The following is a 12,592-nucleotide window of genomic DNA, read 5'->3' as shown; positions in this document are numbered from 1 at the left end:
GCACAGTGAGTGTGGAATATGTAATGTGCTATACCTTAATGTTGACAAATTGATGAATAGGGAATCATTTACCAGTATGAAGTATGATCCCTTACTTTTATTATGCAGCTGCTAACACAAGCAGAGTTAAAGCACTTAAACATCCCAGAAGTGGGTCAGGACACAGCACCAGCTAGGAAGATATTTTGTCAACAGTAGCTTTTAGAAGTTGGCTACAGAGAGTATAAATACTAGGGCAGCTATGCACTGATATCTCCCCTGTTGTATGCTCAAGTATTTTTACTACCCCTTATAACATTTTCTTGACCCAGATTCTTCCTACTCTGACTGCTTCCTCTTCTGTATCTCCTGCTTCATGTCCATGTCTCCTTGCTGTTGTGCAATATACATCTTGTCCTACTCTTATCTCCCTCTGTCCTCCACAACTCCTGCTTGTGGAGGAGTAGAAGAGGTTGGATGTGAGCAGCTCAGGACTCTAAGGAGTGAGAGCAGATGTGAGAAAGCTCTTGGATAGGTGGGAAGAGGAGAGAGAGAATGGGAGAGCAGGATCTGTAGCTGCAGGACAGGGTGTGGTAGGGATGGGAAAGGTGGAGGGAGAAGATGAGTAAGAGGCAAAGGGAAAAGGATGCTAAGCGATCAGGATGTGGTAGTAAACCTGACTTAGATAGCCAGAAGCAAATGATGGGGGTGGTGGGTGCCTGCACCCCTCCTGGGCTGCCTGCACAGCACCCGAGCTATGGATCAGCGAACACAGCTTTTGTGAACTGGCTTGAGAAGCACTTTTAAAACCAGGAGCTGGGAAGTCTCTTTGAATGCAGTTGACCTTTTTTATATTTTCTTACCTCCAACAAGGTTCTGGTCTTTTGCATCCATACAACACAACCTCCGAACTACACCTGGCAGTGCCTCTTGCTGCCCAGAGGGTGTATTGGCCCTTCCTTCACCTTCCCCTTCCCCAGGGTGCCCTGGGCCACAGCTGCCTGCTCCCTGTGGGGTTCCCCAGGCTCTGCTGACGCAGAGGAAGATGGCTGTTCCTTCTTGCGTGGGTTTAGGGGTGACCAGTGCCTGGCCTTGTGTTGGAGGCATGAGTGGGATTCTGGGCTGGATGCGGCTCTATCCGGTGTGTCTTCCCATCTGGAAAACCTTGTATAGGGGGACAGAAATACTGCTACACTGTCCACTGCCTTGCAGTTTTAAAAACATTTAAATGTTTCCAAGTTTCTTCCTTCTAGAAGTTTTTGACAGTGTGGCAGCTGTGGTACATAAAGGTAGCAGGTGCTGACTTCTATAACATAAATGACAACAATAATGCCTCTGTTATTCAAGCCCCTGGTTTTTCTCATAGATTTTTATTATGGAAACAGTAAAGTACTTAGGAAAGTTGTATTGAATTCATGTGTTTGTAATTCCTAGCTACTAGTTTATAACTACATTGAAGAGGAAAAAAAAGAGTAGATCAGGTTTTGGCCTGCAAAAGCTGAATCTGATCTCTTTAAAGAAAAATGAGTCTGTTTCCTTCAGAGAATTAATATGATATTTATTTATTTCCTATGAGAAGAAAGTAAGTATGAGCTAAGAAAGACTAATTTAATTTAGTAAGCTGAACTAACACAGCTTTACTGATTTCTAAATCCCAGTAACAGCATTACAATTGCCTAAACAAAACAAATTTTATGCATTATTTTAGGTTGATACTTGTTTTAGGAGGTAGTTTAACGTGATGTTTTAGGAGTGAAAAACAAGTCTGAAGTGAATGCAAGAGTGAGGTTCATTACTTGTTACTAAACTTTAAATATTTTCTGGATTGCCACTTTCTGCCTTTTTTTTTTTTTCCTGGTATGAAATGCCCTGCTTGTGGAAAAGGAGCTGTGTAAAGCAGGGGTATTTTCTTGCCTTTTCAGAACTGAAGAAGTAGACAGTGCATAGCACAGGTCGTGAAATAATGTTCAGTGTTGTGAAAATCTATAGTCTGACATGGCCAAACAAAAATATTTGGTTAATATAAAATATTTGTTTAAAAACACTCCCCTTCCCCCCAGACCCAAGGTCAGTACTGAGATGAGCAGGAGTAAATTTAAGGAACATGCTATTTTGGTAATTCTTCATTGGAATATTTTGAACATTTTCTTGGAGGATGTTGTTGGAATTTTCCCAGTGGCAACCTGGTGTAGCCTCACCTGAGCAGACCAAAACCCTTGCTGGTACAAATTTCTTTAAGAATTGTTTTCATTATGATCCTGGGGCAAGGGAAATCGTGGCCTTTCTCTCAGTGGTGTCATTCAGAACTATTCCATCACTTCCTGCCATAATTTTGTTTTTTAATGTTTCTCATGTGCATGGGCCATTGTGGCTCCGTAGCTGTGCTGTAACTATAATTGTGCTGCAGAAGCTTGTGATCAGTGCCTCAACTTCCTCAAAAGCTACAAATTAAGCTTTCTCATGCAGATTTGTAGTAGAGAGAATTTTTAGATTTTTCCTCTTTTTAAAGCTGGAGATCTGTATGACTCAGCCTGAGGAAGCAACGTGTTTTGAAAGTGAGAGGTCTTCTGCTTTTTTCAAGTCTACTGATGTTTTTCTGGAATATAGGACCTGCAACTGCATTTAGGAGCTCTTTGTTTAGTTATTTTTTATGAGCGCCATCCCTTTTGACTGTTTGTGAGAGGTGGAGTTGTTATAATTTTAATTAATCACATGAACCTAAAGAATTGATCAGAAGCCTTAAAAAATGTAATGGGTTTAGGAACCATTACAGTGCTGCAAAGGGTGTCTTTTAGAATGAACTATGTACCCTAAAGAGTGCCTGATGCATTTTAATGTTAATGTAGCATTGAAACTGTTCACACAGGAAAATTGAAAGCTCATGACAGTGACCTTTCCTACAAGTCACAAGACCTGCATGGAAATTGCGTCAATGAGACTCGTGGCTCTTTTCCCCCCTGACTCGCAGCAGGGATAGTAAGGAAGAGAAACTTCACACTTAGTGTCCTGCTTAACAGGTACACTAAGCAGTAGAGCTGCCAATCCCTGCTGCATGGTTGCTTCTAGATACTCTGTTTTGGCAAAGCAAAATGCCTCTGTATTCCTTAAAATGAAGAATTTCATGTACCATTGGGTGATGCGGGGAAGTACCACTAAGATAATGACAGAACATCTTCCTTGCTATATGTGTACAAGACAGATTGCTTTTGCTCTCTGTCGCTACAGGTAAGGATCTGTAGTTAGCTGTGTGGTAATTAAGCCTGCTGTGCAATCAGGAGTCCTTGAAATGAGTGGGGAGAGAAAAGAAAAAGCATCCCTCCCCTTGTTCAGTGCTGAAAGAGCTTGGGTTGTCAGCGTTCGTCCACAAATGCAACATTGAGAGCTAGAGCGAATGCTTGTTGTCTTGTGCTTTCCCTTGACTTGTTAATGAGCATCCATAATTTAGCTTTAAAATTAATGAAGTGCTTTATTCCCCAGCTGCATTATTGGCTATTTTGTCAGTCGCTCTGCATCTCTATATGTATTTATATACTGCACATGCATGCGCACATGCATACCCCATTACATAGATTTTCAGTTCATCACATGGCAAAGATGGATTAAATTACTTACCTGAATTTTCAGTATTTCAGTAAATATTTCAGTTTTGGTAAATGTTGGAGCTGAGAGTAGAAAGAAGGTACCTGAGGTGGAGGAAGAAAGAGCAACTCATACAAGTGTATTTGTATATTAATTTTGCAGTTTTAGTAAGCATGCAAATAGCTCTTTACTATCCCAGCACTTCACTGACTCCAGGTGAAGACCTGATTTACTAGCCTTTCTAATACTCATGGTGTGACTGGCTCCTGTTTCCATGTGTTTATAGCCTGAATAAACCAGGCGGGGGGTTGTGAGAAGTGAAACAGAAGGTAAGTGGCCTGCCCAACTTCGTAAGGCATCTTGAGAGATGCAGGTCCTGCTGCCCCAGGCCAGTGCTCTCCTTTCTCAGAGGAGCTCTGCAAGCATTAAGAAAGGCTCATTGCACTTGGATTAGTTGTAGATAAAGTGGACGCTCTCTGCAGTAAAATACATGCTATCAGTAAATAAGTGGTCTTCTTTGAAGCCAAAACCCATGGTAGTAAAGAATAGAAGATATTTTAGTAAAGCACATAAAACTAATTCTAAAATCAGTGTTTTGATCTCCAGGCAAATACAGTTCAGCTGGGCACTTTGTTTATCTGTTCAGGCAAAATGTCAGTCTCTGGATTGATAAGTACAATTTACAATGCTTGTGGAAATTTGCAGTGCAGGTTTTTAATCTGCATGTTTTGCCATTTGTTTTTCCATTGTTTATATTAAACTGACAGGGTGCTTCAGAATCCTTGCTGACATATGGAAGGAAACTTTAGTACTTTTGAACTACCTTTTCATATACTCAAAAGCTCACAGTAAGCCTGTTCAGTTCTTAAAACCTGGGCTACTTTATATACAGTATCAAACTTCTAAATTGCTGCACAAACTCTGAAATACTTTACAGGTATAATCTGCCACTACCTCTGGTTAAGTGGTAGTGGAGCTACCTCTAAGACACCATAGAACAACTTAGGTCATTAAGTTTGTAACAGCTAAGTGTAGAGGAGTAGAGAGCTGCAGAATTAAGCTGTATTTTCCTTGACATCTTTTTTTTAGAGATTGATTGTGTTCTTAATATACTGGGATAATGTTAAAACAGGATGGATCTACTGCTCACGTTGGCTTGACCTCATTGATGCAAATGAGACAAAAAGACCCTGCAGCCTCTTGACGTGGTTGTAATAGCTTGTTATCCCTTCTAAGAAGTGCAGTCATATTCTTATATCTAAACAGAAAAGTATGGATTTTAATATGTTTTCATGACTGTTGGGAGAGGGATGGAGAAGAAGGAAAAAAAACCATATAAAACAGGAATAGCATTTACAATACAAATCAGAAGTGAGCAGTGTGGTTAAGAGTGAATATTTAAGTGTCTTGGTTTCTTTACAGTTAGGATGGACATAGAGAAAGATGCAGAAGCTCAGGAATTGCAGAATGGTTGTGTGATTGTCATAATTATCAATTGTGTTATATTTAGCTTTGCTTTTCACAGTTATGTCCTGGCAGCTTCTATATCTGTTTTAGTTGTTATTCATGTTCAGTCATTTCCCTCAAAATGAGTGTGTTCTCTCTGAAACACTTGGCTGGCTAAGTTTGGTGCAGGAATTTTACTGTGTGTTCCCCTACATTGCTGGTGATGACACGCCTGGGATATTGGTTCTTCTGAATTTCTGGCCCTGATAAAAAAGTCTGTCAAAAGCAGGTACTATTTTGCTTGAAGTGGCTGTAGTTATGCATAAAAAGTTTGTTTTCCCAAATTTAAAATGTGCAAATAATATATAAGAAATTTCAAGCTCCTCCTGATAGCCTGGGTGTTAATTGAAAGCTATTGCTGACAGATTCAGTCACAACCACTGTAAGATATAAAGAAGAATTGCCCCTTCGAAGATCATTACCTGCTGTATCTATGTTTCAAGAGGTTTCTAGTATATATTTTGACTGGGGATCTCAGTCTGTCTACTATTTATGTCAGAAATTGAAGCACAGTGTCTAGTGGAATCTGCCCTTGCCATGCAATCCTCCACTGAAATGTGAAACTGGGTTGCATTGTAGGATTTGTACAGGAAGAGGCCTGGTTTTTGTATCCTAAACAAGACTGGGGATTGAAATGTAGCTTTGGGTCTGATTGATTTCAGATAGACTGTATATGGTAGAGCTGGGTTCTTATTATTTGATACCAGAAGGATGCTGTCACTTGTCTAGCAGAGCATTCATTTTCAGTCAAAAAAAATAAAAATGCAAACCCAACAAAAAATGCCACAACAAAGCAACTCAAGTCCTAAACCTTTTCAGTTGAAAGTTGGATGCTGTTTTGGCAGTGCTGCACAGAGCTGGGTGAATGGATGGAAACAGTTGGCTTCAATTTGTTTAAAAAATACATCTTATGGAAGACAGGGTAATAACAGAAGCATCAGCCTCGTGTAGTCAGACAGAAAGGGCGATCCAGGTTGTGCCTAATAGCACCACGTGATATCCTGGCCATCAAGCTAGGAGTAATTTCTGATTAGCTACATATGACCTGGTAGTTGTTCTCTCTTGCATGCTGTCTTCGCATTTAGTTCCTAATTTTCCTTGCTTCTGAGGGTAGCTGCTCGTATTTTTGAGAATGTATTTATTTTCTATTGAGTTTCCAAACACAATTTATGCTCCTGTGCAATCAGGTGCCTTTGTGGAATCCAAGGCAGACATGATGTACTCATTTTTCTGCTAACACACAGAATAAACTTGAAAGATTGGGACCACATCTCAGCTATGAAGTCTTTTCCCATCAGTGAAAAGGATCTTTTCTTTTGAGAAATGTATTGCTTGATGCAAGGATGCCTCTTCTGCTGCTTATCCTCCTTAATGACAGTAGTCAATTTGGCAAAGTACAGGCACAATGGAAGTTTTATTCAATGTGTTTAGTAGAAAGGTAGCCATTTCTTTTTGGTATTTTAATGGTGACAACAATCACTGATCTTACGAGGTTAAATGGTGCAGCTATAAGTATAATTTTGCTAGAATTACATTTAAAATACAAAGATTTCTGGAGCATTAGATTATGATGGACAAAGTTTTGTGCAGAGCTTTCAGGGTTCCCTGACAAAGTTAGCTGTTTAATCAAGCTTTTTTTTTTTTCTACTTATTTGTCATTTATATTTTAATATTATATATTTATTTTAATTTATTTCATTTATTGTTTAATCAAGCTATTTATTACATCTAAATGTAAAGGCATGCATTAAGGAGGAAGAGAAACAGACCTATGAAATGGAAAATTGGCATCCAACCAGGAAATTCATGTAAAAAAGGATGCTTGAACAATAAGGAGTGTATTTAGACAAGACACAAAACCACTTCCAGGACCAAAGAAAAATTGCAAAAGACTTGGAGCTTGGTGCTTTGCTTACTGAAACTGAAGGTAAAGATTGTTTTTTGTAGAAGTATAAATACCTGTGCTTTGTTTTGTCAAGAAAGGCAAAGCAAGAATTTGTTTGAAAGCTGAACTTGCTTTAGATTGGAAGGGAAAACACAATTTAACAGTGAATTATTGTAATGGCTGTTGAAATTGGAGGTGTTTATTTCCTGGCATGTGTGGGTTAAGAGGATTTTATAATCTTTTATATTTAGCTAGATATGGGTTAGTCAAAATAATAGTAGAGTAGTTAAGGAAATGCTCTCAGTTCTGTGTCAGGAGGGACTGCTCTGGCTTCCAGCCTGGTCTTTAAAAACTGAAAATGCACAGCAGGCTGATGTCACTCATTTCTAATTAGGGCCTTGTTGTAGTCCATATTTGTGAGGACTTATTTTGGTAATCTGCAGTTGAAGGAAGGAAACCCCTCAAATGCTACTGCATCTGAGAGCAGGGTGTGTGAGCTGTGTAAGGGAAATCCACTGCCACCACGTTAGGCAGAGGGCTGAATCCAGCAGCCTTTCCTCTGGCCAGACTTCCATTAGTCTTAGCAAAAAGGTGAAAACTGACTGTTCTGCACATCCAGCTGGAATTCTCCCCCTAAGATCATTGCAGGGATGTGGAAACCAAGCCCAAACAATATCTGCCATTTGTGATGCTCTGAACTAGCACTGTGTTGTGCTCCATGGGTGTGTAGCAGTACCCTGGCTGCTTCTGTATGCTGGCCTCAGCCAGGGAAATGCACAGGGAGTTTGTTGCCCCTAGATAGCAGAAATAGAAACTTGCAGTTATTGATGTGAAAACAATTTTGACTTGAATGTGTGTTTTGTGTAAGGATTTAGGTTTTACAGGTTTTTATAGTCTGTCAGTCACGTGTTCTATGGTAATGGTGACAGGTGAGAGAAGGAATGCTCATACTTCTCAAAAGCTCGCAAAAGCATTAAGCATTTTAATCATGTTCTTTTTCTAAAAGACAGACTGATAAATAGTTGGAATGAGGAGTTAATCGTAGCTGTACAACATCTTTTATTAAATTCCTTATTAAACTAGGCATAATAAATCACGTGCTGGTTTCCAAGTCAGTAACACAGTGGAGGGGGTATGCGTTTTCTTTAGTGTGCTTTGAGATGCATCTTGAAAGTAAGGTGTGCTGGAAGAGTTTCGGGGAATGCAACACCCACATATGGGATGCTGTTGCTTGATGTTGATGTGGCAGAGCTGAAGAGGTGCTGGGTGCACTGGCAGCCACTGCCTTCTGCTGTTGCACGAGGTCATGTAGCATGGTTGGGTTTTGCTTGCTTTCTGTGTTGGGCTGTGTGTGGGAACCTTGGTTCATCACATGGTGTGTGTGCAGGTGGGAACCTTGGGTTCATCACATGGTATGTGTGCAGCAGCTGCTTTCTCAACAGCAGAGGGGAAAGGAAGTTAGTGGGCCATCTAGAAGCATCCCTGGGACCAGATCGGATCAACATACCCTGCCAATACAGGTAATCATGAAGGCTTACTAAGACAATATGGTGTTGGCAAGATTAAAAAGGTGTGTTTTTTCAGGAGAGTTAAGAGGATTGTGGGTTGAGAGTTTGTGTTAAATCTCTAATAGTGGCAGGAATTTGGGGGTAGTTGTTTTAAAAATAAATAAAACCCAGTAAATGCAGCATGGGCTGCTGAAGTTGTAAACCAGACTCTATTATTAGCCACAGGAGGGTTAAGCAGTTGAACAGTATCGACTGTTTCACTCATAAATGGTAATTTATGTCTTCTTATTGCTGACTCAATTTCTGTGGCTGGCTCAGACTTTTCTGTTGCTGTCAAATGCTGTTTGGCCATTCTGAACATGGCCACACTTCGCTCAACAGTCAGTGCCACCTGGGGGACCCAGAGAACTCCTGCAAGAACAGGGTGGGAATGAGCAGCTGATGAGGAAGGCCCCAGAGAACAGAAAACTTCCTCAATTGGCAGAAAATCCATTTAGAAGACTTTCTTCCCTTTCCAGACATGTGTCAGAAATCCTCTGATGGAAGGGGAGTGGATTGTGGATTTTAATAAACTGTAGTGCACATCACTCCCTGTCTCCTTATCTCTTGCATTTACAGGGTAAAATTAATGAAGTTAACTACATCTACTCAGAATCTTGGTTGTATAAATTGCTGAGATCTTTTAAAATAGACAGATAATTTCTTGCAGGGTTCGTGGGCGTTTTTTTCAGGCTAATTTGATTACTTAGACTTATTGTCCCCATGACGTATGCTGCTATCAAACTCGGGTGCACCTTGTAGAGTAATACAAGATGTCCAATTCAGATAAGCACCACTGAAGTGCTCAAAGCAAAAATACTGAAATAATTACACTATTAAAGACCAGTTTCTAACAAAGGTGGAAAGGAGGGGAGATTCAGAGAGTTAAAATGTGAAGCAAAACAAAGAGAAAGGTGCTTAGAGGGTAGAAATACATCATGTAATTAGCAAATAAAATGTCTAACGCTGCTTGTCTGACAGTCTTTCTTTTTCACTTTGGTGTCATCATTTTCAACATGGAGCTTTAACTGAAAGAATTTTTAGGGTGTGTAAAAAAAAAAGTGAAAGAATGCGCAATCAAAACATTTAAAAATGGTGCATTACAGTGTGAAGTGTTCAAGACAAGGTCTTCAAAGAATGTTTGGAGAGATCAAATGATACATATGATTGTGAGGCTTTAGCTGGTAATTACATTTTGAAATTGCCAGACGTGTAAGGCTGACATTAAAGATAAGCTTAAATTTAGGGCTGAGGTAAAGCTTCAACATCCAGTTTGGTTTTCACTGAACTGCATGTTGTTTTTCTTAGGAAACTTTTCTGCAGATTTAAATTAAAACTTTTTTATTTACCTTTTTTTTTTGTGGTTTTTTGTTTGGGGGATATTTTTAAAAATTAAAAATAGAAGTTTTTTTTTTTTTTATTTGGAAACATTCCTTATGTTTCCTGTGGTGATTAAACTTAAATTTCTTTATAATACCTGCTTAGTGTTGTGCCCTGGGCTTCCACCTGGCCTGTGTCTCCTGTGGCACCCCATGAGCAGGACCTTCCAGGCTGTCTCTGCTTTTGTGTCTTCTGAAAGGCAGGACGTGCTGTGCTTTGTGAAATGTAATTAAAAAAGACTGTGGTTTATCTGGAAAATAAGGTGATAAGTATGTTACTAGAGCTTTCCTGTAACATTGTATCAACATTTCCAAATGGAAAACTTCAGATTTTTCAGTTGAAAGACTTGTGTTTGGATTTTTTCCATCAATAAAATTCTATTTCTCATTTTGCACAAGTTCTCATTATGCACAAAAGTAATGCTAACAGAGACTTATCTCCCAGGAGAAAAGGCAAGAGCATCACATACACGATCCTGATACAAATAATTAGGCCCACAATATACACAGCATGGTAATATGGGGTTAAGCTGGCATGAAGGCTCATGTGGTGGCCAAGAAAACAAGGAGAACATGAAGATTTTGAACAGCTGTGTTGGCTGGGCATTTAGTTACGTCTCTCTGAACACACACACACACTTGAAAAACCAGTTTAACAGCAACATGTGCTGGTGGAGCACAAAGACAAGCAAGTAAGTCTGGGTGGGTGCTGGGAATCCTTCAAGGAGACAAATATTCTCATCTGATGATACTTCTCCAGGGCATCAGGGATGAGGTGTCCAGAGTTGCAGGACTGCAGGTAGCATTCCTTTTGTTAATGACTAATCCATACCAAAGGAAGTCATACTTCCATTTCAGACAACCTGTAACCTTTTTATTTGGGTTGTTTTGGGCTAGGTCGTTTGAGAGAAGCATTCTTCTGTTTGGTTTGTGCAGTGTCCAGCATCAGTGAAGTTCTCTAGGAGCTGTTGCAATAAGAGCAAGAGGTGTCTTGTACTTTAAAATTTCACTTTAGAAAAATACAGGCTCTAAAACTCCCATTAAATTCACATAGAGACAAAAAATTGTGACTACTGGTTGAATTGTACTGATTACTGGAGTCATTAACATAGAAGGAACACTTCTGAAAATTGGCAGTTTTAGAAAGAATAGAAACTGTTTCTTTGTTAAGTGAGTTATTGTAGGAACTTGTTTATCTCTCTGTGTTTTGGGTAGTTACTAGTTTCACCTGAACCTTAGAGAAGCTGGGTGTTTGTTATCACTTAATTGTTTTTATTATGTTCTGCTAAGAACACAGAAGCCCTTAATTTTCTGTTTGTTGCTGTGAAATTGTTTCCCTTTTCCAAATTCACAGATATACGCTGTATCAGTGGTTTTTAATTGTGCATATTTATGGTTTTGGTGTTTTACAAGATTCTTGAGGTTAAGCCTCTCAGCTCTCACCTTTCTCTTTGTGTTTGCTGCTGATGGAAACATCTTAGCAGCAGCAAGTAAACTGCTGGCAAAGGAATTGCAGCACTAAGATAAAGCTGTTTCTAATCTAAGTGCTTCTCAGCTGAGAACTGCAGTATGAGGAAAAAACGTATTCAAGGCATCAGTCAATTGTAGCTTTTTTCTGATGTACTGTATTCGTAACTATGTTTGAGCTGAGCACAGCAAAAAACTGGCCTAATTGCAAGGACTGGAAAAAGAAAATAACTTGAACTTTTTTTTACCCTGAATAAATGGTTATTTCTTCAAGATGAAATGGATACCTGCATTATGGAAGAAAATAATAACAGTGCCGTGTCTGCGTTAATGAAGTAGTTGGAGAAGAATGTACAGATTTGTCATTGAATCGTCCTAGATTTCAGATCACACACTGGAGCATATTCCTGATAGCATTAGTGATAAAGGGGATACTTAACGTTTTGATGATACTTTTATTCCTACCTTCCACTTCCAAGAATTTGTGTAAGATTTTGGGTAGAGTCCTGTGCAATAGTATGCTACAAGTAAGCCCTTGTAACTCTGGAGTATTAAGTACAGAAAATAACACAGGGTTCCATAACTTATTTGTAATTAATATCAACACCAAAGTGTTTCTGATATGAAAGAGATACATATTACTTCTGTGAGACTGCATGTAAATATATATATTTAGGCAATACTGGTTTTGCAACATTGCTGACTTAACTTCTAACATACTGTTGTTTTTTCATTTTAGGTCTGAGGGTAACTGTGTTACTCACATCATCCCTCATGGTATTGGGAGCTGGCCTGAGATGTGTTCCAGTTTCAGACCTAGAAATTAGGAAGAAGTAAGTGAATTAGTTATTTTTAATATATATATTTTATGCTGTCTGCTAATGCAATTTTTGCTGCTTCTGCAGAGGTATATTAGTACAGTTTTACTGTATCAGTTTGATACACCAAATGTTTATTGTGTAGACATGGGCTTACATGCTTCTTTGCTTCTTAAATGGATTTTTCTAGTTCTTCTACATAGAATCTGAAGATCAGAAAGCTCTTTATAAACTTGAGTTAATTAAGTCTCACCCCATCCCGCATAACTAATCTTAATCTGCTTTGCATACAAGGAGAAGAGATTTGGAGAGGTTCAGAAACTGGCCTGAGATCACACAGGGAATCATGCCACAGAACCTCAAACTATGTAATTTCTATGCAAATGTTATATAATTAGTTCATGTTTCTCATATCGGTTGTATGGGAATGTG

The 12,592-nt window shown here is 39.1% G+C and overlaps 1 protein-coding gene across 1 annotated transcript in view; it reads left to right on the top strand.

Annotated features, from left to right (window-relative positions):
• The window catches only part of SLC49A4 (solute carrier family 49 member 4), a 66,915-nt gene that overhangs the window by 7,560 nt on the left and 46,763 nt on the right, over window positions 1-12,592 (top strand). The window contains exon 2 of the mRNA XM_061370072.1: window positions 12,082-12,175. Coding sequence (XP_061226056.1) covers window positions 12,082-12,175 — 94 coding nt within the window. The remainder of the gene's footprint in view (window positions 1-12,081; window positions 12,176-12,592) is intronic.

This window comes from Neopsephotus bourkii, unplaced genomic scaffold, assembly GCF_033783945.1.
Source record: "Neopsephotus bourkii isolate Nb327-2 ecotype Australia unplaced genomic scaffold, CSIRO-AGI_Nbou_v1 NB_1526, whole genome shotgun sequence".
NCBI classification, from domain to species: Eukaryota; Metazoa; Chordata; class Aves; order Psittaciformes; family Psittacidae; genus Neopsephotus; species Neopsephotus bourkii.
Note: the sequence above shows the minus strand (reverse complement) of the source record. Positions and strands in the feature narration are given on the sequence as shown.